The 26,307-nt window shown below is 40.8% G+C and overlaps 2 protein-coding genes across 8 annotated transcripts in view; one reads left to right on the plus strand and one right to left on the minus strand.

Moving 5' to 3' along the window:
* Positions 1-743: 743 nt before the first annotated feature.
* On the plus strand, positions 744-2,989 carry LOC310909045 (uncharacterized protein; the record flags this gene model as incomplete). Its single annotated transcript, XM_083860608.1, has 3 exons — positions 744-1,025; positions 2,177-2,356; positions 2,638-2,989. The coding sequence occupies exons 1-3, from the start codon at positions 763-765 to the stop codon at positions 2,987-2,989; spliced, it is 795 nt and encodes a 264-aa protein (XP_083716734.1). The 5' UTR covers positions 744-762.
* An 8,219-nt stretch (positions 2,990-11,208) lies between these two features.
* The window catches only part of CNOT4 (CCR4-NOT transcription complex subunit 4), a 77,064-nt gene continuing 61,965 nt past the window's right edge, over positions 11,209-26,307 (minus strand). For 4 of the 7 annotated variants that reach the window (XM_083860528.1, XM_083860530.1, XM_083860527.1 and 1 more), the window contains 2 exons: positions 13,424-13,636; positions 11,209-12,650 (listed from right to left, as the gene is read on the minus strand). In XM_083860528.1, coding sequence (XP_083716654.1) covers positions 12,349-12,650; positions 13,424-13,636 — 515 coding nt within the window. In that variant the 3' untranslated portion in view covers positions 11,209-12,348. The remainder of the gene's footprint in view (positions 12,651-13,423; positions 13,637-26,307) is intronic. The other 3 variants (XM_083860533.1, XM_083860531.1, XM_083860532.1) reach the window with 1 other exon arrangement.

Raw genomic sequence — 26,307 nt, forward strand, 5'->3', positions numbered from 1 at the left:
ACCGAGCCGGGGTGACCCGGCCACCGTGACAGTGACAAGGAAGGTCTGGCTTGAACCAGTCGGTTGTGGCCAGCACCGCTGAAATGCCTGCTCCAGCAGCAGCACTGCTACAGCCTTTCAGGAGCTGCAGAAGGCAGGGGGTGCCAGGGGGTGAATTCACCTGAGATCAGCACAGCAGATAACCAGACCTTCCCTCATTCCCAGTAAGTGCTGCTCAAGTCATCAGGCTGGGTCAAACCCTGGTCCCGGCCGAGACCCGAGTCCTGGTGCCAGGCACAGGGAGCCCAGGGCACTGCCAAAAGCTTTCACAGCAGGAGGACACTGAACCGCACAGTAACACGGTACATGCTGAGCATGTGCCAGTCGCAAGTGGCCCTCCTTAATACTTTTAAACTTTTTTTTCTTTCCAACTTTTTTCCCTTTTTTGCTGTTTTCTTTCACCCTTTTACATTTTTTTCTTTTTTACATTTTTCAACGTTTTTTTTCTTTTTAACTTTTTTCCCTTTTAAACTTTATTACAATTTTTTTCTATTTTTCCTGTTTAATCTTTTTCCTTTCTATTTTTTAGGGTTTAATTTCTGCTACCCTTATGCTTTATGCAAGACACATCAAATGCTTTATATTTTCTGCCCCGTGTGATTATTTTATATTAGTTATCTGAAGAAAATATAACGTGTTAATACGTGGGGTTTTTTTTTTCCATTAACCTTCTGGTGTATTAAGCCGGCGTGGCATCACCCACGTTCACCATTAGCTTTTATAATGGTTATTAATAAATATTCTCTGGAAAGTCACTTTGGGGTTCCCTGCAAGCGGACCGGCGGCCGGGGTTACGGGGGGAGGGTCTCTTTTCCCGGCCCCGCTCACCGCCTCCACTCCCTGCCCGCAGCCGCCGCGCAGCCCTCGGGCACCGGCTCCCGCATCGCGGTGGGCGCCTCGCTGCTTAGCGGAGCCGTCATCCTGGCCCTGTCCGTCTCCTTCGCCGTGTGCTGCTGGAGGGATAGGGCGAGGAAGAGCCGCGGAGGGTGAGTATGGAGGTGGTGCGGGAGCGGTGCGGTGGGTTTGGCAGGAGCGAGGAGCGGCCGCGGGAGTGTCGCTGCTGCCAGCTGCTGAGACACGCGGGCTGCGCCACTTGGGACACTTGCTACCCACCTGTGCCTTTCACAGCCCTCCTGCTCACACATCTGGAACTACCAAGCATAAAAATATTAAACCGCTGCTCCAAAGCCCAGGTATGCTTGACTGTGGAAGGGGTTTCCATCAGTGAGGATGCTGCTGCTGATAGTGGAGGGGGCTCTCGTTACACGTGTGAGGAATGGGATGCCATAGAGAGGGATCCAGACAAGCTCAGGAAGTGACACCATGGAAACCTCATGAGGTTTAACAAGACCAAGTGTAAGGTGCAGCACCCGGGTCAGGGCACTGGGTCAGGCTGGGGATGCACAGATCAAGAGCGGCCCTGTTGAGAAGGATTGTGGGGTACTGGTGGATGAGGGGCTGGGCATGACCCAGCAGTGTGTACTCGTCCCAGAAAGCCAGTTGTATCCTGGGCTGCATCCAAAGCAGTGTGGGCAGCACGTGAGGGAGGGGATTCTGCCCCTCTGCTCTGCTCTGGTGGGACCCCACCTGCTGTGCTGATCCAGCTCTGGGGTCCCTAAAGAAAGACAGACATGGATGTGTTTGAGTAAGGCCCAGAGGAGGCCACAAAGATGATCAGAGGGCTGCAGCACTTCTCCTTTGAGAAAGGCCGCCAGAGTTGGCATTTAGGCTGCAGAGAAGGCTCCAAGATCTTATAGCAGCCTTCCAGTACTTGATGGGACCCTATGAGAAAGAGGGGTACAAGCTTTTTAACAGGGCCTGTTATGATAGGACAAGGGGCAATTACTTTGAAAGACCATTGGCTAAGGTTGAATATAAGGAAGATGGGTTTTATAACGAGGATGGTAAAACACTGGAACAAGTTGTCCAGAAAGGCTGTAGATGCCTCATCCCAGGGCTGAAAGAGCATCAGTCCTTTCCTCTGGAAACAGAGGAAGGGGGTAAAAATCATTAGGTGACGGCGTTACCTTAGGATACAAACATGCCAGATTCTTCCAGGGGCGTGAGTAAATAAAAGCCAGACCACAAAGCATGGAGAGAACATCAGCATGGGCATCTCTCTCTCACCACCCTGCAGGCAGCAGCAGCACAGAAGGAAAGTCAGAGGACGGAAGCGTGACTCCTCCACCCCCGAGAGGGGCAGGAATACTTTTGGAAGACTCAGATACTACCACCGGCGTGACTACCACCTCTCGGCCGTCTCCAGCTCTGTGTTCCCAGGAGCATTGGCAGGCTGCAATAACACGGCTTTCCAAAGGTACAGCTCAGCACCTCCCCTTGCCCTTCCCCACAGGGACAGGAGCTGCTCCCACACTGCCCGGAGCAGCCTGCTGTAAAAACCCTGGCATCGCTCGGGCATAAGTCTCCTGCTTCACTTTCCTACATGCCGCCCACCCAGCACCCACCAGCAGTGACACCCCCGCACAGCTCTGCTTCAAGGGGGAGGGAAGGGCCCAGGGCTCCCCTTCGCCCCGCCTCAGCATCGCCTGCGTGGGCTGCAGCCCCCTTACCATGCTCTGTCCCGCTTGCCTTTCCCAGCAGCCCTGCCCAGCAGCCGAAGCCGCCCTTGGAATGGTGCTCCGAGGCCCAGGGCCGGCCCCGGCCGGTGCTGCCCCCCGGCCCGGCCCCTGCCCCGGCCCGCGGCCTGTGCGGCCTGTGCGGCCACCTGCCCCGCGCCGCCCGGCTCCCGGCACAGCCGCACAGGGACCGGCCGCCGGGACAGCTCCACAGCCCTGCCCTGCTGCAGGCACAGCTCCTCGGGGACCCGCTGCCGGCACAGCTCCACAGGGACCCGCTGCCGGGACAGCTCCACAGCCCTGCCCTGCTGCCCCTCTGCTACAGGGGCCTGGAGGAACACAAGGCCTTCAGCAAGTTTGGAAAGCTGGTTTGAGAATTTAAACTGCCATTCCACTTTCCTTCGTGGTTTTTTTGTTTGTTTGTTTTGTTTGTTTGTTTTTCTAATAATGAAGTCAACTCCTTGAGCTCAGGAAAGAATTTCAGAAGAGCCAGTTACTGCACCTGGGTTTTCAAATGGAGAAAATCTGACACTTCATGCCGAAAGGCATTTTTTTATATAATCCTTTTATTTCCCTCCCCTGTCCAGCAGTGCACATTTCCAACAGGAGTTTCTGGGTTATAAACTTCTTAATTGATCACTTTTGCATAAAACATAAAGCCAAGTCTGAGCAGCCCCAGCTTATCTTAAAGTCTATATGTAGACTTCCAGGTTTTGAACATGAGTCTGATTTTCTGTTTAGGGCTCTTTTAAAGGCTGAAAGTGAAAACACACCGTTAAACATGAACAAATAGTGAGATTAGATATCTGGAAGTATTTACAATTAATTGCACTTGAATATAGATGGAGACTTAAAGGGTTTTTTTGTTGGCATTCGGAACTCATCATAATCCTCCCACTTCTATACGGACAATCTTAGACTTGGAAGATATATCAACAAGAGTGCAACGATAGTCAGTCAAGGGGAAAACAAGAATTTTTCTTTAATGCAAAGAACCTAGCACTTCTGAAAACAAACAAACAAAACAATACCCATCCAAAAGAGAAAAAAAAAAAAAAAGGAAAGAAAAAAAATCCCAACCCAAACCCCAACAATCCTCTTGGGGTTTTTCATCCCTTCTCTCCAGCATTAGAAATTCAAATCACATGTATCAGAACCCATAGCAAGACTCAAAGAGCTAAGTGCCCATCAGTTGCATTCAGAAAGCAATGACCCCATATTCCATCCAACATTTCCTGGGTGGAAGTCCCGGGGCACGTTCCAGGCAGTTTCAGGACACCTCAGCCTCTCTGCACTCCAGGACAGACCTGTGCTTCCACAGCATGCCTGAGGCACTCTGGGCACACACGGCTTGTGGAGTAACGTGGCATTGGGTCTGCACAGAGATGCTGTTGGTATCTCAGGAGGCACTGTGGTGGTGGTCAGAGGAGGGGCTGACAGCCCCAAGAACTGTTGCATGCATGGGGCTGGGAGTAAAAATGAGCACCCCCAGCATACCCTGTTTGCTCAAGGATCCAAACTGCAATACCAAAACAATCCTGCTACAAAGGCTGGGAGTTTTATTCTGCTGACTTAATCTCTTCAACATTTGCATCACATTTCAAGGAAAGAAGCCTTAAAAAGATGCAAGGTAGCACTTCCTTGTGATAAAACAAGGTTTGATAGTAGATGTTGATACCACTGCCACTTTTCCCTGGAATGACGGCTATGGACACTGTTTTTTCTATTTCTAATAATAATAAAGGAATCTATTCCAATTTCCCCTCCTATGTCATATTTTTTCACGTGACTAAGATATGAGAAGTCTGGAAGCAGGTGGTAAAACTTTTACACACCCCTGGAAAATGATGATGTTGACAGTGGCCACAAACCAGCAACTGCACGAGAAGGAAGAAAAATCTTTCATTCTCTTAAGGCAACTGATGCCTTAGAAAGGACAGAGAAAACAAGACCTGCTCTGAGCTCCCCTTCAGCTCACATCCTAACCTGACCTTCTCCTCCCTCTTTTTCCAGCCAAGTCTAATGCACAGGGAGGGGAATAATACTGCTTCAAGGTAAGCTGCTCAAAAGAAAAATTGAATAGGATGGGAATGACACTTCCTATCCATTTCTTCCTCTGTTCTATTCCCTTGTTGTTTTAATGAATCCAAAAAATGCCACTACAATCTTCTCTCTCTCTCCAAAGAGATTTTTGTTCAAAATTCTATTTGGGACTCCATTTGTTCTTTGGATCTGAGTGAGGCTTTAAAACTAAAACTGTGATTTTTTAAAAATTACTATTTTTTTTTTTTTTTGCTACATAATATTAGAGATTGACACTTGCTTTCACTACAAACTGAAATGATGCACATTTCAGATATAAATTTTTTTTTGCCAAACAGGTCCAGAAAGTTGTTGATTTGCAGTGTCATGACAAAGTTAGCATTTTCAATAAAAAACTGATACAGTAGTTTCTCATCCAGAGAAAATTGTCAACTTGAAACAAGGATTTTATACAATTGACATTTAAAAAATTATTTAATTGACAAAATTGAACTTTCCTTGGAGTAACATTTTCCTGACTTTTTTTATTTTCTGCATATATGCAAAGCTCAGCCAAAACACTGTCTTAGCCAAATTTTTCCATCAAGGAAGAGCGCACAGCCAGGTCTTCTTCAAAAGTCATCTCAAGTAGCAGGAGAACCAAGAGAAGAAATATGGTTAAGGGCAGGAAGGTCAGCTCTACTATAAATTTCTCTATCTACCCTTTAGTCGTTGCCTCAGTTCCTTGGACCAGTGCAGCAAAGAGCTGAGTTAAAGTGTGAAGAGCCACACTCAGCTTCAACTCAGGAAGGTACCATCAGTGAGGCAACAAGAAGCACAGTTTGCATTTATTTGCCAAATGAGGAGGGAGGAGGAAAGCAACTATATAGAAGCTTTAAGTAATTTGTAAACTGGAAGAAGCAAGCCTCTTACATATAATCCCATGCATTCTTGCCATGTTACTCAGAGGTTCCTGTTGGAGCAGGCATCCACTGAACCACATCTATCTTTTTTTTTTTTTTTAAATTTAAATTACATACATTTAATATCCTGCAGAGAAGTGGACCTTGGAACTGAAGGAAACCATCTGAAAAGGGATGGAGATAGTTGCAAGGCCAGCTCATTGCCCTGTCTGTCCCAGGCAAATCTCACAAGCAGTAGCTTTCTGCTAAGTGTCTGAACAAAGCACCCTCAGTTGGTTCTTTTTTTAAACAGGATTTTAAGCTTCAGACTCCACACTGTAAACCTCACCCTGCATGCTTATCTCGAAAGAGCTACACAAGTTTTGGTCACAACTTTAAATTCTCCAGTGAAGGTTGGTGTACCAGACCCCTGTGACTGTTTAGGACTGGCAGAAGAGGTCTCAGACTCTCTGGAGATCTGGCCAAGATTAATGCTGGGACCTGTAACATCCAAATGCTAAAGCCATGAAATTCTAAAAAGATACTCAATGTGAGTTTGAAAAGAATGGCCACCTTCTGGCAGTACAAGCTTTCTAGAGTAACATTTTAAGTGCTGGTAGGAAGAGTAAAGAGCTGATCAAATCTCATTCTCTCTCTTGTGCACCTCAGACACACACATTATTTGTCTATTTTTTAAGTCTGAGGACTGGGAAAAAGAAATAGCAATCTAGCAATATTTCAGGAGACAACAACAGTAACTATGTTATGCCTGTATCCCACTGAAAGACTCATCTGTGTTGCAGGATATGAAACCTCCTAACCATCAGATGTCAGGTAGACCACTCCCATAGATATTAGATTAAATAGGACTTTTCTGTACTGTTTTCCTCTGCAGTGACACCACCTCTGTTCAAATGACTTCCACATCTTAGTCACCACATCAGACCCCCCTAGACCAGTACTTTTCATCAGCAAAGCCAGTGCAGCAAACCTGCAGCTGCCAGGTCACATAACTCACCTCAAACCTTCACAATGCAGTGATTTGGAGTCCTGCAAGTGACTCTAACTCCCTGAAATTGTATGGCAACAACTTTGTATGGCCATTTCCATCTCAAGAGCCTTCATTTTGCCACAGAAACATAACAGCAGTATGTCTAGGGCAAAGGCAAAGCCCAGAAAGCAGGGAAGATGAAGATCTCGATCACCCACAGTACTCTCACATGTAGATTACAGCATTCTGAGGCCATGCCTTTTCTTATCTGCAACCCAAAGCCATGATGATACTTCACCTTTTTACTCTTTAGAAGCTTTGTTTATGGTCTCAACTATTAAGAGAACTCAAGAGCTCCTTCCTATAGATGCCTGGAATCAAAAGACAAAAACTTTCCAAACAGTATTAAGAGTGTAAGATAAGAAGTAATTCTTTAATGAAAGCTTTCAGTACACAGATACATACATGCACCTGTGATAAAGTATTTCTACAAATTTTATAAGGTTAATTACTTGGTAAATCTAGCAGGTACATCCAATAGGAGATCAGTTGCTCCAGTAACCCACCCTTAGGTCAGTCCCTTGGAGTTAGTCCAGGGGCTTCTTTGCTCTGTTTCTTGTTATGTCTCAAGTTCTGATGGAAAACAGTATGTCCTTGTCAGAAACTCTCTTTTTAAGAATAAGACTAAACAGAACTCCAAGAATGTGTTAGAAAGGTTTAGCTTATTATTCTAAAGTGTGAGAAAGGAAAGGAAAAGTACTACAAACCATACAACTGTATTTAAATATCTACAAAGCTACAAATATATGAAAAAGCTAAGAATCTTTAGGCATGACTATCAGTTGAACATCTCAAAGAAGGAAAAAAGATTCTGAGATTTGGGCAAAGAGCAAGAAGCACAAGCTCTTACAGTTCCTGTATCTGCATTCAGCTGGCACACATGACCATGGACCAATGAAGTGGAAAGCATATCCACAGCTGGCCATGCAGCCACGCACTGCTGGGGATGTAAAAGCAAAAACCACTCAAAGCAGAGATTCTTGCCAAATACAACTTTACTGTACGTGCTCTGGCCACACTGAAAACTCACGTCACCGGCAGCTGGACTGGAGGAGAGGTCATCCCCCTCAAGAAGTTACAAGTACCTACAAGTCGTTCAAGTAGGGCCAGTGACAACGCCAGTCCCCCAACCCTTCAAGCACTCTGCCAGCCACCTCTCAGTTTCTTGACACATGTCAGTTCTGAGCAGTGAGTTTTTATTCCAGTGTAACAGCTTTCCCCAGAGGAAATTCATCCCAGGCAATGCAATGTCTGCCATGTACTGGATTTATGTGTGCTAGAGACCACCAGTGCCAAGCTCCTTTGCAACTAAGGCAACTTGCACACATTCTGAGGAGAGAGATGAACAATAAGCATCCAGGCATTACAAGCTCTTCAAGTGTATTTTTCTAAATTCCCTTGCAAGCATAAGGATGGAAACTGATGCATAACTGCTTCCCTCCAACCAGAAGAAAAAAAGTCAGGAATCTCCACAGCAGCATGACCAGCTCTACCAAACTATAAAAAACTCCAAACTAAAACAGAGCAAACAAAAGCACAAAGCCAAAACTCTCTCCCATTCTCCCTAAAATCCAACATCTTCAATGTTCATGATTAAATTAGCATCTCGGGGGAAAAAAAAAATACTGGACAACAGAGCCTGTGATAGAGAAGAAGAAAAAAGACTGAGTTCAGGAAATCCCCTAACAGTGACAAGGAAGGTCTGGCTTGAACCAGTCGGTTGTGGCCAGCACTGCTGAAATGCCTGCTCCAGCAGCAGCACTGCTACAGCCTTTCAGGAGCTGCAGAAGGCAGGGGGTGCCAGGGGGTGAATTCACCTGAGATCAGCACAGCAGATAACCAGACCGTCCCTCATTCCCAGTAAGTGCTGCTCAAGTCATCAGGCTGGGTCAAACCCTGGTCCCGGCCGAGACCCGAGTCCTGGTGCCAGGCACAGGGAGCCCAGGGCACTGCCAAAAGCTTTCACAGCAGGAGGACACTGAACCGCACAGTAACACGGTACATGCTGAGCAAGTGCCGGTCGCAAGTGGCCCTCCTTAATACTTTTAAACTTTTTTTTCTTTTTAACATTTTAACTTTCAAACTTTTTTCCCTTTTTTTGCTGTTTTCTTTCTCCCTTTTAATTTTTTTCTATTTTAAATGCAATTAAAACAGCTCTGTTAAGACACTGCATTTACAATGCCACATACCTGCTGACACTTGATTTCCAACTAAGCAATGAAAGTTATTAAAGGAAAAAGAATTCATGATATGGCTCTTCACCTGAGCCAGAAGGTGACATTTTATTCCTTGTTGTAATCTAGAAAAACATCATTCTCATGTTCAATATTAGAAAGATGGGGGGGGAAAAAACAAGCCGCAGGCCAGGAACGCTTACTATCAATCCGGCACTCCTCACTCTCAAATTATTACACCTGAATTGTAAATTTGTTGAAAGTGCCACGCAGGTTCTCATACCAACACATTCATGGCCAACAACTTCCTTCCTTCCCTCAAAACACGTCCTCATATGCATTTTGGAAGAGCAGTCTGTCCCATCCTTTATCTTCACCAGACATTATATACCAAATGTGATGTTAGTCTTGGGTTAGTAGCCTTTCAGTCAAGCACTGTTCTTTGCTTAATGCATGAAAGAGCTGCAAGTATCCTTACAATGTAAGAAACAACAGACCATGAACTAAGACAATCACAGGGATGTTCTCTTTTCAATAGATGTTCTTGTACACAATTTCTTGTCATAGGAAAACTCCATCAATTAATTAAAAAGCCAAAAAAAAACCCACCCCAGAACCACACCAAAAACGAACCCCTCAACCCCCCAGCAAAACAGAAATAAAAACCCACCTTCCTCCCTCCTCCATCAATAAACCCAAAACTTCAGGAGAAAAAAAAATAGGTGAGCTCCACACAGTTAACAGAGTGGTTGGTTCCCAGCTCAGGGGATGCAGAATCCACATCAGACAGTACACAAAACTAGGCCAAATGTGACAAAAGCTGCACCCAACACACATCAGTCTGATCACTAATACAATTTACTGTTGTAATGACAATGTTACCCACCAAGAAGCCTTTCTTGGGAAAGCAGCACCATAAGGAGAAAAAGTCATGGCAGTTGCAAACCTTTTTCTGAAGGCTAAGGGTTTGTTGGTAGGCCAACCACACAAGCTCCCGCATGGCAGCAGGGAGTAAGTGTCTCCCAGACAGCTAAAGCCTGGTTTCCAGTGGCAGCAGGCCATGGGCACAGGGTTGCCACAGCACCTCCTAAAATGCAACAAAGGGACAAGTAAAAAACTGAAGAAGGCAGCAGTGTCAGGAGTTGCTGTGGTACATAGAAAGCAGTTGGAGCTGCTTTGGGAGCCTTGCTAATTTTCAGGGTCAGGAAAGGCACCCTTCTAAAACAAAATGTTAAAGGTGGAAAAACATCTAACAACTGTGGAAGGAGGCACAAAAAAAACCCCAAACCAAAGATCATTAACATCTTCACCAGGACCTCGAGCAGACAGTTCCTGCTGGGCTGCACCCCCAGTTCAGGGGCACCAGTAGGCACTGCCACAGATGAGGCCATTCCAGCCCACAGCACTTCTCTTTCCACCCACAGGAGATAGGTGGGTGATAAAAACATAGATTGCTTTTTGGGGACCACTGGCATCAAAGGGTGTGCACATTCCCCCAAGTAACCAGGGCACAAGATTCATCTGCAGCAGCAATGCTGCCAGTTTAGAAACAGCACATACAGGCCCATAATAGAGAGTAATAAATACAGCACTAAAATGTCAACGCAGGTGAGAGAAGAGCGAAAGCACATAGTCACCAAGTGATGCTTTGGGTAACAAGGTATTTAGAAACACTTTGCATAGATTCAAGACTTGGCACCTCTGTCCCGTGACTGAGTCAGGATTTGTTTCCACTTCATGAAAGGCCGGTTCCTCACCCCATCCCATCCCCATTTAAGCTTTCACAGTTCATCAGTAGAAATTCCCTTCCTTGCCCCTGCCAGCAGCAAACATTTTCAGACAGCTGCCAGCCTGAACTACGCATCTCACACCAGGTGAGAAATCCTTCTGCATAGGCATCTTTAGAATTTCAGGCTCTCCGCCACCCTTGTAAGCTACATCAATCAGCAGCCCAACCACAAGGTTGGAGGTTTTAAATATGTCTGCTTTCAAGTCTAAAAGCTTACTGGCGGCGTTCTGTCCATCACAAACTCTTCATGCCCTGTTTTACAGTGACACTATTTTACACCCTTATGCAAGGCTGCTGATGAACACAGGGAGTCATAAATTCTCTGCTTTATCTTCAGGCATATTACTGCATGCTATCTACCCCGAGTGGCATGGCATTTAATTCAAAAAAATAAAAACAAGATTTTCATGCTTCAGGTTTAAAAGGATACAACCAATAACAGAGACTGACTGCCTCTAGCTATTGCCATGAGTAAAGACAACAGAATCCCTTTAAAAGATTTAAAGTGTTATGCTTTTCCCACCCTTCAATACAGAAGTTACCATACAAAGCAGTATTTCCAATGAAAGTAATTCTGGTTTAGATGAATAAGAAGAAAACATACATACATTTTTTACCAGATCCAGTAATTAAAAATCCAAGGTTAAAAAAAAAAACAAAAAGCAAACATGAAGTCATCATCAAGTTTTCTTTTTTATTTAAGATTTTAGTTTTAATTCTGAAGAAAGAGGTACATTTCCTTGGTTTTAGTTTTAGCGTCAGGTTATAACCATGTTTATTTATCTGTTTCTTTTTTCCTGTCTTTTCAATACTGCACAAATGTCCAGAAACTACAGGGTTAAGTAAAAGCTGCAGGCAGAGGAGGTCAGAGGTTGCTCCTGATGGTGATCATGTGGCCCCAATGCAGTGCTATCCCAGAGTGCCCTAATCAGGTGAATCTTTAAAAAAAAAAAAAAAAAAAAAAAAAAAAGAGAGACTGACAGAGGAGACAGAAAGACTGAAGTAAATATCACTCGTGTTTCAGCTGCTTATAATTATATTACGTATATGCTAGGTATTAAATCTGTGAATACTTTTAAAACATTAAAGTTTACTTGAAATCTAAAGCCAAAATTAAAGAAAAATCTTATTCTCCCCTCTTTAAACCACTCTTTAGCAACATGCCTGTTACTCATAGCTATAAGTGTTTTGTCTCTCAACACACGTCATGTCAAACTCCGACTGATGCAATAAAATCCCCTGCTCAAAAAAAACCCAAAAAAAACCCAACCAACCCCAACATAGCAATTTCCCTGTGTAGTGCCACACTGAATGCAAAACAAATGCTGGGCCACTGCTTGCCCCACATGTTCAGTAACTTCATTTAAATTAAATACCTTTTTCATGTTCTTGCATTTGATTCTGCATTGCACTTTTTCCCCTACTGCAGATTGACACTTTTCTACTAGGCAGAAATACTCATGTGCAAAAGACATAAGACAGTAATATTCTCCTTAAGCATTGAGACTGCATTTTGATTTCCCTCTCTCTCTTTTTTTTTTTTTCTTAGAATGGTTAGAAAATATTTCAAACAGTGTATTTCAAACACTGGTTCTGCAGAAACTTAACAAAAAGAATGGTCATGACCCTGTGATGGCATTGCATTTGGGGGTAAGTTTGATCAGGAACTGGATTCTTCAGAAAGAAAGATATGACAGGGAACAGTAGGTGGGCATGGGGAGGAGTCAGGGTGGGACACTTCCTGCATTTCTAACGTTTTGGGTCTTATTTTTTTATTTTTCTTTTTCCTCCTTTCCTAATGACGATCCAGCGCTGAGCTCTGTAGTAGATCTGTGGGGGTTTTACTGGGGGGTCTGAAGGCTGTCTGAAAGCCTGGAGGTGGGGAATGGAAACTGGTGGGGTTTGAAGGAGGAGAGTAGGGATTCCAACTGGCTCTGTGCAGAGGGATCTGTGTGCCGAAGGGGTTACTGTGGTGCGTCTGTGATGGCGCTGCACTGGGGCCGTCCACCTCTGTGAGGGCCTGAAGAGATTTTAGCCAATGTGGTGGATTGTCATCTTGAAGGGTGTCTAAACTGTTTCCTGTGGAGGCTGGGATACCTAAGAAAAGAAGAACAAAACAGGGATACAGGAGAAGTCAGAGGAGAAGCAATAAACTGACCATGAAGGAGGTCAATTTAACCTAGCAAAAAGCAACAATGAGAAAACATGATTAGTTTGTACAGAAAATGCATTTTACATTATTATGTATAATTACCCTGCCCGCAAAAACATTTAACATTAAACAGAGATAGCAGAAAGTTCACCCTCAGAGCACTTCTTCATAAAACACACTTTTTTCTATCAAACATTCTGCTCAAGAACTGCATCTCTGTCAATGTGAACTTACCACACCAAGCTGCCACTACACTACACGCTTCACCTTTTACTCTGCCTACTTGAATCATGCTTCAGCCTCTCTAACAGGGGAACACAACCAGACAGCCTTATAAAAGAGAGCTTTATAAACAAGTGGAGTATGTCCCTTTTCAAATAACAAAGTCCAGTGATTGCCTTCAGTGCCTCAGGACCAGCGACGCACATACCGGACATGCCATCCAGCAGAAGGGACACCTTATAGATTGACCCTATAGGAAAGCACTGATCCACCTGACTGCCTGCAAAGGTCCTGGGCATGCATTGCAAAGGCCTAAGTGATGCTCTGTTTTACCTAGAGGTTCCACAAAACTTTCTGGACCCTTGAGGTTTTGTGGATGGAAGCTGGAAGAGACCACCGCATACTGACTTCTTTTTTTTCTCAGATGTAAATCAGTTTGTGCCAAATACCCATTTGATGGTTTGCCAGTGGAGCTGAAGGAGTTAGAAACGGTTACCTGTGATGATTGCGGGGTCCATCCAGCTGCCAGGGCTGTCCCAATTCAGGCTGTCGGTGGTGGCAGTGTTGGACGTTGGTACACTGTGGTTGGCGTTGGAGGGGGAAGAAGCATTGGGCAGTCCACCAAAGTTGATGTTAATGTTCGGTAGAAGTGCCCTTAGCCCGTCCTGCCATTCCTTCATATTTAAACTCTCTACAGAACTGCTGTTGTCTGGGAGATTTACCAACAAAAAAAAAATGAAAGATAAAAAAATAAAAAGCTGAAGTTAGAAACAGATGTCCTTCTTTGGTGGGGTATGGGATTTTGCTTTTACTCTTTAAGCTAAGCAATTAATACTTTCCCTGTCTAAAACCTAGGGTCAGTGTTTTCATAATTGATGAATTACTCTGAGGGGCTGGCAGGTTTTAAACAAAATGTAAGGGAATGGGAGAAAGATGTAACTCCTCCCCCAATAAGTATGTCCCCATTTTGATTCAGAGACTCAAATAATCAAGGACACATTGGCTCTTCCTCTGTTACTAACAGGGCAAAATCTATCAAGTACTGATGAGAATACCTCTGCTGCAATCTGGCTGTTTTACTGATGGTCAGCAGGCTCAAAAGCGTTGTTTTGTTTGATGTATTATCAAAATAAAGAAAGGCTAGGTAGGGCTTTGCAATAGAAATGGAACATGAGAAACCAGGGAGGCTGAGGAAAATCACAGATGTTTTTGCTTTTGTTACAGCTTGCTCATTCACAGCCCTATAGATGTTCTTCCGAAGGAAATGGTAATGAAGTTGGAGGGAGTGAATTTTCCTCTTGCAGTTGAAGAATAGTAGTGAAAATTCTTTAAAAGACCTTTCAGAATAATTTCTGACAGAGCAACATCCTCAAAATTTTGGTAAGAAGCAAACCAGCTGGACACCAAAGCAGTCAAGTTTCAAGACACACTGATAAAGGACAACAGGATAATGTGGCTATTAGCACTACAGCAAATGACCCCTCAACACAAAAGTTACAGTATGCTACCTAGAACAAACTATCTGGTTCTGTGATCCATCTCTGGCTTAAAGTATCTCAAGGCATTCCAGTATTTATCATCCAATACAGGAAGTCATACTTTATTTAGCTTGTGGTCAGTTAGAAAGGAAGTGTTAGGCAGTATGTTGGCACATAGTTATATTTTTGACAAATATCTAGAATACAACCTTTTTTCTAAAACATCTCTGCCTATGCTGATTGAATAAAGGACCTTTATCTCAATCAGAATTGTTATAAAGAGATACATTCACAATACTCCTACTTTATCAACAACAGAAGAGATTTAAGTCTTCCTGGAAAATCAGAGGATATCACTAACTCACAACCTTATGTTGGAGACTAAAGAAAGCAGTCTCAATTACTATCAAAACCTGCCCTGGTAGTTTTTGTAAAGCTGAATCTTCAGAAAAAAGGGGTGTCTTGAGCAATTACCTTTTTGTAACTACAGTGGGGAAAAAAACCCCAGAACCAAACAAAAAAGCTACTTTTTGAAATCCTGTCCTTTCACAGCTCTTTTTCCTTTACAATACTAATGCACAAAATAAATTATTTTAAAGAATTTGGTGCCCTACAGTTTTCATCAAAACCTACAATCCTGAGATTAAAAATAATAAATCAAAATTTTAGAAAGTATTAGTAGAAAATGTCCTCAAGAGATATTGATTCACAACCCTCTTGAACATCCATAAGCCCATTCGAAACAAGTTCTAAATTAAGTTTTCGGAACAAAAGTAGCCAGCTCATGACCACAGAAATAACTGCAACAAATTCTGCATTGTACACCATCAACTTCCACTTTTTTTCCTACTGCTTCAAAAAGCTTGTGCAAAGAAACACAGCTCTGTTTAATTATTTGCTTCTACTGCAACACAAAAAGAACACAAAAATGCTTACTGGGTCCATGCATGCACAAACATACTCCTCTCAATACCTATGAGCTAGGGATCTGCAATCACTGATTTTACTAACCCCCAAAACGCCTTCAGAACTCTTGTGTAAGAAAATTAACGTACTGTAAACTACCTGCAACATGTCATTGAGTGTTGGAGAGGATGAAAGTTTAACAGGAAAGTTTTACAGAAACGAATGCTTAGCAGAAGGCTCTTTAGAAATGAAAGGTAGTTTTGATATAGAAGAATAAAAGAAACTTCAAGCTAGAAACTGCTGAAGTAGCAGCTACTGGATAACTCAAGAAGGCAAAGGCTAAGTCAAGCTGAAAGGAGGTTTTTTGGCTAGAGCAAAGGTATGTTTGACCTCAAACAAAGAAAGATGTTTTTACCAAATAAACACAATTCCAAAGGAAAGTAAGTGTTTACCACAGGTAAACAGACATGCTGATGTAGCAAGTAGAGAAAAGATTTAGGAATTTTCCACTGCAAGAAAACAGAAAAACAACTTTAAGCCTAAACTGTAACATACTAACTTTTGTCATTGGGTAGTATTAACTATTGTATGGTGGTAACAATAGTTAGGACAGGTTAGAAGATATGGTAAAGGTATTGTGTATGATGCTGACTGGTTGTAGGTATTAAGATGTTCTGTAAAGAAAAATACATAATGCATTGTAACCAAAACTAAAGTGGTTTCAGGTGTCACCTATAAGCTGTAGCTGGCAGCTTTTAGGCTTGGCTCTGGCACCCATGACTCAGGAGTGCTGTTATACCATCTATGCAATAAGCAGCATTTGGAAGAGCTGCCTGATGTCCCAACATCCTTCTGAGATCATCGTCATCTCGTCTACCATTGAGGAAGACCAAGACAAAGCCTGAAGGATGTTATAAGAAATAGGATAGAAAAATTAACGTCATAGGGCAATAAGCCTCCTTGGGCTAAGAAAATATGTATGTTTTTGTCATGTTATTCTTCACTAAAAAAGACATAATACAGCGCACCTAAGGGTCAAGAAAGATACTAAGTGTTTAGACAGGAGACTCTCATGGAATGGAAAAGGCTGGCACTTCCTGATGAGGAGACACTGCTGTCTGAGGCAGGAATAGTGTACCACTGCTGTGTATCCTCTCTAACACAAAACAACAGGAAATAAGAAACTGAGGGAAACTGCTCTTCAGCTGAACTGTCTGAACAAAATCTACCTGGATTCACAGAAGTCAAGAGATGAAAGGCCTAAAAGGATTCAGTATCTACCAAAACAATGTTGTTTGCTAGCTATAAGAAAGTTAGTTTAATAAAATCTTGTGCTCCTAAGTATAAAAGTGACAAAATTTACAAACAAATTATTGTCTTTCCCAACAAGTGTGTTTGTGAGGCTGCAAGGCAAGCTCAGCCAAAAACATTGTCCCCTGACAAAAAAAAAAACCAAAGCACCACACGTCTTTGCTGGAGTCTGGTAAGTTTTAAACAGCCTAAGTGAAAACACAAATCCGCCCCATAGACAAAAGTTATTTCCGCCAACTGAAGGAAAGTAATTTCTTCAGAAATCATTACTCATCCCTCAGCTTTGTTCTTCCTGTTAAATAAGTCTATGCTTCATGATGAAACTTGGACCACAGTTAAAAATGAGAAAAAGCTAGCTCTCAGTTATGCAGATCAATTAAAAAGGGCATTTGCCTATTACCTTCCCCTACTTCTAAAGTTAACTGGTCAAAAGGAGTAATTTTCTGACTGTTAGCAGACTTCTCAGTTGGACATTACAACCTAGGAGTATGAGAACCAATACAACACTCTCTCTCTCTCAAGGACTGAAAATGCTGTCTCCTTCCATAGGCTAATCTTAAAAGGCTTAAAGCAACATGCCCACTAATAGTGGGAAAACACAGAAGAAAACAAGGTAGAACCCAGATGACTGCAAAGAAAGTATTTTATATACCAAGGTTAATATGAGATTCCTCCCCTCATACTCTAGCTTTGTCTCCCAAAAGAAAATAACCTGGTGAAGCATCACTGAAAGCACCACTATTCACATGAAAAACATTCTCAAACACACATCCTGAACTCTGGTCTTCCCTCGATGGACATTTCATAATCCTGTCTGGCCTAATGGAAACTTGTGTTTACAGGGGTGAACAGATCCCACAGTTCTAGCACTGAAATCTTCCTGTGTCTGAGGTGGTATGTCAATGTGAAATAAAAGCACTTTTATGTAAGATTTACAAAGTCAACCACTGTCTTAAAATGAGAAAAGGAAAGAAAGAAAAGCTTCATCACAAATCCAACTTGTCCATCCAATCTAAATAAAAAGAATTTTAAGTCAACTTAAGAAAAAGAATACATCTAAGAAGCCTGAGCATTAATTTGTACAAAACTAGTAACTTAATGAATTTCAATATAAAATCATTGCCCCATTATCACATCCTATCTGACAGTCAAGTAGTTTTACCTCATTCTCCACCTGCAATGCCTTAACACTATTTCTTCAAATAAGGCAAAGTGGTGTGTATTTGGGGGAGAGGCCATGAAGAGGATTAATGGCTGAGATAGAAGACTGTTCTGTTGCACATAATCAGTACTTTCGAAGGTGTTTGCACAAGTTTCTGCTGCACTGACACAGGCTGTTCTGTGACTTCCAAAATTCTGACAATGACACTGCAATGAAGACCCAAAGGTGTTTCAAATTTGGCTGTGTCACTGGTGACACTGACACACTTGATCTTTTATATTGATGGGATAGCAGAACTTCCAGTTTTCTTGGTGTGAGACAAGCCTACTAAAATGAATATTCCACAGTGACTAGACCATTTCAAATCATTGCCCCAATTGTGACACAAGCCTACCGTAAAATCCAAAGCAAAATTACACGTTAAGTAATTACATCCAGATTACATCCAGTACATGTTAAGTAAATATGACCAGTAGGAAAGTTCACAAGACTGTTGCATTAAGTGTAAAGCAAGTGTATTTCTTTGCTCTACCAAACTTATATTCCAAGCCATTACAAAAGCCTATTTTCTTGCTAATTGAGTAAAAAAATCAAATACCTTTACACCAAGTCTTAAATATTTTAGTCCCACTGAAAAGCAAACAGTCCTGCAAATTTAGGTTGCAATTATTTATTTGTTTTTGAAGAACCCATCAGTATGTTGCATGTGTGACCAAGACACATAACAGTGCGTCAACTACAGAAAAGCTTCAAATAAGCAAAATAAAATCAGAGGAAAATCATCATATGAGAGAAAAATAAACTTCTAGCCAATGCCACATGCCTGAGTGCAAAGAGTGGCAACTAAAGAAGCAAAGAGACTGTCAAGGTATATTCAGTAATAGAACAGCTATTTCAACAACCTGCCTGTAAAAAGGCCCTTGTGAAATCTTCAAGGACACTGTACAACAAATTTTGAAGCTAAAGAAAAACGAGAGAAAAAGAACAGGAAAGACTAGCAGGAGTTCACCAAGAGTCTTTCAATTCAATTAGAAACAAATGGGGCTACCAGAGAAGCATACCCTTTCAAGTGACATCTCTGGCCCCAGTCTCTGCCTTGTGCTACCATGTTCACAGACAGCACAGATCGTACATGATTTCCCTGAAACAGCCTGTTGCCCTATTCTGAGAAGTCACTGGCACTTCTCTATTTTGATCTCAAAACGACCTTTAACTATTGGTATTTCTGGAAAACAACTGTCAGTACTTCCCTTTGAGGGGGAAAGAGAAGGAAAGGACAATTTGTTACATCCAAAAAAGAAATTATGACCATCACATTACATAAACTCAAAAGCTTTTCATCCAAAGGTTGTATACTTAAAAAACCAACAGGACAGTTATTATAAGAACTATATCTGTTTCACTTTAGTATGAGTAGTAAGCTTGTTTGCTCATGAAATATTTTTATACCATGAATAAAATCCCATTTAAACTCCTAAAATCTGAAAGATTTCTCTCTCGGCCTCATTAACTCTCTGTATCTATGGTTCCTAGTAATCCTACAATGCTTAAACCAAACAATGAAGTTTCATCCATTCATGGAGGCCTACGAATGTTACTGGCGTATTAGAGAAGATGCAAACTGTCCACACTTAAACAGCAGTGCTGCCTATCAAGAATACAAGCAGCCACTTCATCATGTTAGGGAGACATCAAGTGACAAGAGCACTAGAAGGTAAAGCTGTTTGCAGTGAACTTTTAAAAGCCTCACAAACATTGTCTATACACGGGCAACAAATTGACAATTCACAAACCCCAGCTTTTTAAGTGCCATTTTACAGTGTGAATTTCAAATGAGAGTTTAAAAGTCATAAGCTCTAAGAGCTGGGGAAACAAAAGATGCACACATACAAAGAATTTATGTACATACACACAGAGAAAATTTGCTTTGGTAGACAAGAGACACCTGTCTACCCTCAGCTTTAAAATACTGCAAATAAAGCACATTTTATCTCTATTCCATATTGATTTCCACGGTTATAGTAATTCCACTCAATTTACAAGACAGCCATGTAAACAGAAGCACATTATTCTTCAATGTCAAATAAATCCACATGCAACTTAACTTGCCAGTTAGCCAAACTATGAAGCAGAATCTATTAATTCTAAAGTATATACTTAAAGGGGGAAAATACAGTTTTCTAAATTAACTTCCTTTTGATGATGATCTGACAGTACAACTTTTAAGCTTTCTGTGACCAAGTAAGTGTTGAGTCAGAAAATGTCATTTATTTTCAGGGGAAGTCCCTTCTACAGCATTAGTACGGGGACACTAAGAAGACTCACATTTGCTTGCATGTACAGTGTCAGAATTTTATTAGGCTTGAGAAAAGCAGTTTTACTGGAGTATTCTGTAGAGTTCTTGTGATTGACTTACACTTACCACAGCTGAAGAGACCAAACCATAATTAGAGCAGCCAGCAACCCAGTTTTTAATCTATAAGCAAATTTCAAATTGAGATTCCAAGTTGCTTTGAAAAACAAGCTTGGCTTCCTACAAAATGTTTCTAGAGAAGCCCACTATTTTTTATTACTGACTCCATAATAAAATAATTTTTGGTGCTGATACTCTTTAATATTACCATAAATCTAAACTAAGCGCGCAAAGACTTAAGATACTGAAACAAATTAAATAGATACTTGAATCCTACACACAGAACAGTTTGATTAAAAAGGTCAGAAAGCATGTAATTCCATTAATCTGAAAAATAAAGTTCATTTTAACCTGAACTGCTTCCTCTTACATCATGCATCAGGGTTCAATCTCACAAGGTTACCCTGCCTGTCAACAGAACAAACTTCAAACGAAAAGCCGGCACGTACAAATGCACTTGAATAGACACATGCATAAATAAAAACAAATTATTTGCACTTTGCCCTATGGGCAATGCATTAACCAGAAATTGTGAAATAGAAAAAAAATTAGATCTTCAAAGCTATAGTAACGATTAGCAAGAGCCTATCTTGTTACAGAGATTCTGGATCACAAGAATATCCAACCAATCAACCAACCCTCTGACTTCAGGCTTTGAGGCCAGCATTAGCACAATGAAAGGATACTATGGAAAAGTATAAACTCATTTTTAATCTTCCCACATCTGCAGACTATTAAGGCTTATATATACTTGTAGATTATTTCAATTATTCTGTAGGAAAATTAGATAAACTGCAAGAAAGCAAAGCTTTCACCTTCCATGACGTGAAATTCATTCTGATTACTAGATGCTGTCTTCTAACAGACGTGACCTATTTTTTTAAATAGATTTTTAAAAAATTATTCCTCTGAGGACAAGATGAAGTTCAAACAAGGCTGTGTAGAAGAAATCAAGAGATAGCAAGGGATGGGAATTTCCCTCCCCACTCAGGTCCACACCAAGGCATAGCTTTTTGTTAAGACACTGAGGTGGCAGTGCCAAGTGCACTCAGACTCCAGTCTTTAAAAGGAAAATGCCATGTTTTTCATATCACTAAGACAGTTGGACCTTTTAACTCATGCCAGTGACCTACTACATATTTTGAAGTGGCTTCAGAAAAGCATCTAAGAAAACACAGCATCCCAAGGCTAAGCATCTACCTGCTGGAGGAAGGAGACACACTATGAAAGAAAACAGAACTGCCTCTTACACAACCCAAGATCTCACTCACTACCTGTGAAAGGAAACAACCATTCTCAGTTTTGGTGAACCAGGCATACAGAGGTTCTATTAACAATAAATGCAGTCTTCCATCCTTAAAAAAAACAGGCAAAAGCCAACATTTAGTGTAGCTGAAGCTCCTTTGGTGACACTACTACAGACACAATCAGTAATGAAATTTGATGTGAAAAACCTCCTGTCTGCTTGTTTCTTCCTGTTTCTGGAAAGTTAGCAAACTGTCAGGACTAACAGTCCAGAATGCAGACTGGGTCAGCTACTCAGGCCGCCTATTTCAGCCAACCTCATGATCATTTCAAATATAGTAGAGTTAATGTGATTAGTCACTCCTCTGATATATTGCAGCCAAGTTGGAGGATTTTTTAATCCACTTTCTCCTTTGTTGCATACATATTCTTCTTCCAAAATAAAATTACACATTTAAAAATAGACATCTTGCTACCCAAAAAAGTAAGGTGCCTGTCTTTCACTGTCATGCCTAAAAATCTTGCAATCAAAGATTTAAAAAAAGTTGTAAGAGCTGAAAACCAAGCTAGAGAGATGAAGACAGATATTTATGTATCAAGCCTTATTTGAAACAGTATCACCTATATAATCATAGGAAAAAAAATTCAACAGTATTTAGAAAACAGTTGCAGTATTAGCACTGAAAAGACACTGGAAGGAAGGGTGGGTGTATGAGATGAGATTTTGAAACAGATGAAGAAGTAGCAGGACTTAAAGGACAGGTGCTGTGGATGAAGTTATCTAAGGGATCATGACAAGATTACACCAAGGAAGCCAGGCCTTTGTAGTAAATGTAGGAAGTGCATGGGAGTTAAGGGACAAGACACTAGAGCTTAGAAAAGGAATATCCACACTGGATTTCAATCTTGACACTGATTTAATATTTTGGAAATTAATCTGAAATCCCACTTCCATTTAATTTAGTTTAAACTTGGATGCATTAAAAAACCCACTAAACTCCTCCAGAGAAACAGAAATGAGCAAACCAAAAGTTTATTTTCAAAATGGATTTATTCCATATCGTGCTGAACACTTCTTCACCAGTGAAACAGAAAATTAGTTATGATGGAAAATAAAAGGAGAATAAATTTCAAGGTGGGGATACACACAGACACAAAGCATCTCCCTGAAGAGGAAGGATGGAGGACTAAGAACCTCCACAGAAAAAATGGGGTGCTGTGAGCAAAAGGACTGATGAGAAGAACAAAATATTCAATGGCAAAGGCTGTACTAACAGTCATCCTTGTTGAGGAAACCAGGATACAAGAATCAGTAGATGCAATAATGGAAACAGCTGAGGGTTGTTTAAAAAGGATACTTTTAATTTTAAAATTTCAAATCAGTTTCAATGAGGAGTGACCCTGTTATCAGGGCAACACATCCACTTCTGAGAGCAGCTGCTCTGCACTCTGGAAAAGATACAAGCCTTTGGAAATGTAATATGTGGTACCTACATCTATTAGTTGTATAAGCCAAAATGTTCACTAGATTACCTATTTAAAATATTTATCCCTAATCAGAGAAAGACTTCAGGCAGGCATAGATCTAACCAGGGGGCACAGAAAAGATGTCATTCTTTCCACCATGCTCTCTGCCCAGCTGCTGTTGGAAAGCCAAATATCAAGGAAGACCACCAAGAGCACAAGTGGTCTTCTTTAAAAGACTAGGACAGAAAATAATTTACTAATGTTTCTCTTACTGTTAAGAGTAAGGAAACCAATACTTAAAACAGGCATTAAAACTTTCATATACTGTCAGGTGAAGAGGAAAAGTATAGGAAAATGTTTGACCATGGCATCCAAATAAAGGCATGTGAGACACCACTATAAGTCACACTCTTGTTGCTAGGGTATGAAATTAAAATGCCTTTTTTACACAGCAATTGGAGAATTTTTACAGCATGCTGACATCAACAGCCATACTACATGGCCCAAAGCCTCTTTTAAAAAGGCACAGTAGCAGAATACACCCAAAACCCCATATCAAATTATTATCCAGGAAAATGTCAGCTGCTATGCCACAAATTCTGTTTCCTTCCAAGATTGTATAAAATAAGGCATGGAGTATGTGTTTGTTTTCAAGAGATAGAAACAACCCAGGGAGATGAGACAAAATATAAAGAGCAAATAAAAAATGTGTCTCAAATGGAAACGCAATTATGTTATAGGAAAATTGTAAGTCAGACAAGGAATCTTAGTGTTAAAGTGAACACATGTTAACCCTTATTCTGATATCTCATCCTTTTTCATGCTGTAAATAGTCTTTAAATAATATGACCACGGCCAATAGGGATCTTCCCTTGTTTTACTAAAATCTTATCCAAAAGGTAGCATTAGGCAAAAAAGGATTTGATGTTCAAGACAAGTTCAATGGCTGGGGGCATAGAGGCCAGAAAATTTAAAGCAGAAGATGCAACACCATAAATTGTGCAGAAATGGAAGAACTCAGTATTTAAAATAAGTGAGAAGATGTTGGGCCTTCTTAATAAAACTGTCATTGCTTTGTCCTCTCTGCTCTGCTTCACAAAAGCCTAAATGCAGCCATGACAGGAAAACACGTACGCTAATCTGTGTCTGGATAAGGAATGCAACACCACTAGCACAGACACGGCTTGGGGACATCCAAAATTAACAGAGCTGTCTACCCATTTATTGTCTCATATTTAAATACACATAATATCATAAATAAGGATGCAAATAGTCAACAGATATAAGCCACAACATCAAAACTAAAAGGTCTTAGGAGAATGAAATTTTGATTCTTCATTATATTCTATTACACAGACTCATTACATTCAACTCCCCATTCTGGAAATATCAGGAACAGCTCACAGAAACCTATGGCAGCTTTTGTATCAGTCAGCTGCATGGTTAAAATATCTTGATGAACTTGACAATGGTTATCTCCAAAGACAATGAATAAAACATTTTTCCCCATCCTAAATAGGGTTTAATTCTTTATGCTTCATATCTGTCTGTGTCCACTTGACTCTTTCTTCTATTTAGATTTTTAACATATGCATTATATACATAAATTGTCTCTGTTCAATTCTCAAAGCATTTGGACAATTCTTTGAGACATGATTTAATTTTGAGGCTGCCCTGTGCAGAGTCAGAAATTGGACTTGATGATCCTTGTGGATCCCTTCCAACTCAGAGGTTTCAATGATTTTTTTTTTTTTTTTTTTTTTTGGGAAGAATATACACATATTATTGTGTAAGAGTAGTCTTGGAAGAATTCAAACTACCTCATTATGGAATACAGAGAGCTTACAATTAAGGTTTACATTCAGGGTAATTAGGAAATCAATAAATGAAGTAATAGCCAGTGTTTCAAAATGTCAAGTACTTCATCTTGCATAGAACTGATGGGGAAAGTGGACTAACCATTTTCAACTTTCTCCTAATACTTTTAGCTCTGTGAGTATTTACTGTACTTATATGTAACAAAATCAATGACTACCAAACACTCAGTAAATTCAAGAAATAAAAATATATTTCTATTTTCAAATTAATATGCATACATCTCATTTTTTAAGCATCTATCTCAAAACACACTGTTCAACTGAATCCTACCTTATTCTATGATCCCATACTATACCTATTATTTTTGAACACACCACCAGGCAGTAGGGTAGCAAAGATGATGGTGTCCTTACTAGCTATCAAATTACAAAGAGTTTCCTGTTATCCTACAGTAAAATAAAGGCACGCATCTACCCACACTACTGTCAGTAAGTCAATCTTTCCCTTGGCATTATCTGCAGAACAAAGCATAGCTGCTAGCCAATATTCTTAGGATAGCTTGCATACAATCCAGGTCAAGATTGTTTGTAGCAAAAATCACACTGTCCATGAAGAAGTCACTGAACTTTTCTCCAGAAGCACAGTTACACATTTATAATTTCACAGTAAACCATCTAATCAATCCCACTCCAGAGAGCAGCAATAAGCTTAACTGTCCCTGAAAATGACAACATTAAACATCTGCTACAGCTTGAGAAATTATACAGTGGGGGAAGGGGAAAAAAGTTACTTTGGACATCAATCAATCAAGAAGTTCATTTAAATATGGGCTGGAGACAAATGTATGCCTGATGAATATGACACATTTCAAGCACATACATAATAAATCCATGAAGTCAATCGTGTCATTTCACTGGAAACTGCAGAATTAGATAATAAATACTACTTCCTTTGAGAAAGTAGCAACCAAATTACACATAGAAATTGTTTTTAAGTGAGAGCTTAATTTAAAAAAAGAAGAAATGTAGTGGTGCCAGTGTTCCTCCATTTAAATTGGGTACACATCACAGAACAGCCCTGCCTGAAGCTGTGAGCTTATGAATACAGCACAGCTCTGATTCTCAAATAAACAAAAGACAATTTCAGCAAATTACATTTAACATGTCACACACAGGCATTTCAAATTCATGTGACTAATAATGCCTAAAGCAGAAACAGCAGCAGTTTAAAAGATACCATTTTCTTAATACAAGCTTCCATATCACAAATATATCTAGTGAAACCAACTTGAATTTAGAAAGCCTAGAAATTACTACAGTAACAGATGAATTTATGGAAGTTATTAGATCTGCTTGTTTTGACATAAATAAAAAGCTTCAAAAGAGTTGATTAAATAGAGCAGGCAGACACAGACTGATGTGCCTGTTCTCAACCCATCTTTTTTTTACCAGTTACTAGTCCAGTATTAGCTACTTTAGGAATTTATAATCCTATAAAAGACTGTGATTAAAGACTTTAGGAAAAATGTGGCTTTTACAGCAGTAGAGGGTCTCTGCTACAAGACAGAATGTGAAGTTTTA

Source organism: Zosterops lateralis (genome assembly GCF_965231275.1).
Source record: "Zosterops lateralis genome assembly, chromosome: 4".
Lineage (NCBI taxonomy): Eukaryota > Metazoa > Chordata > Aves > Passeriformes > Zosteropidae > Zosterops > Zosterops lateralis.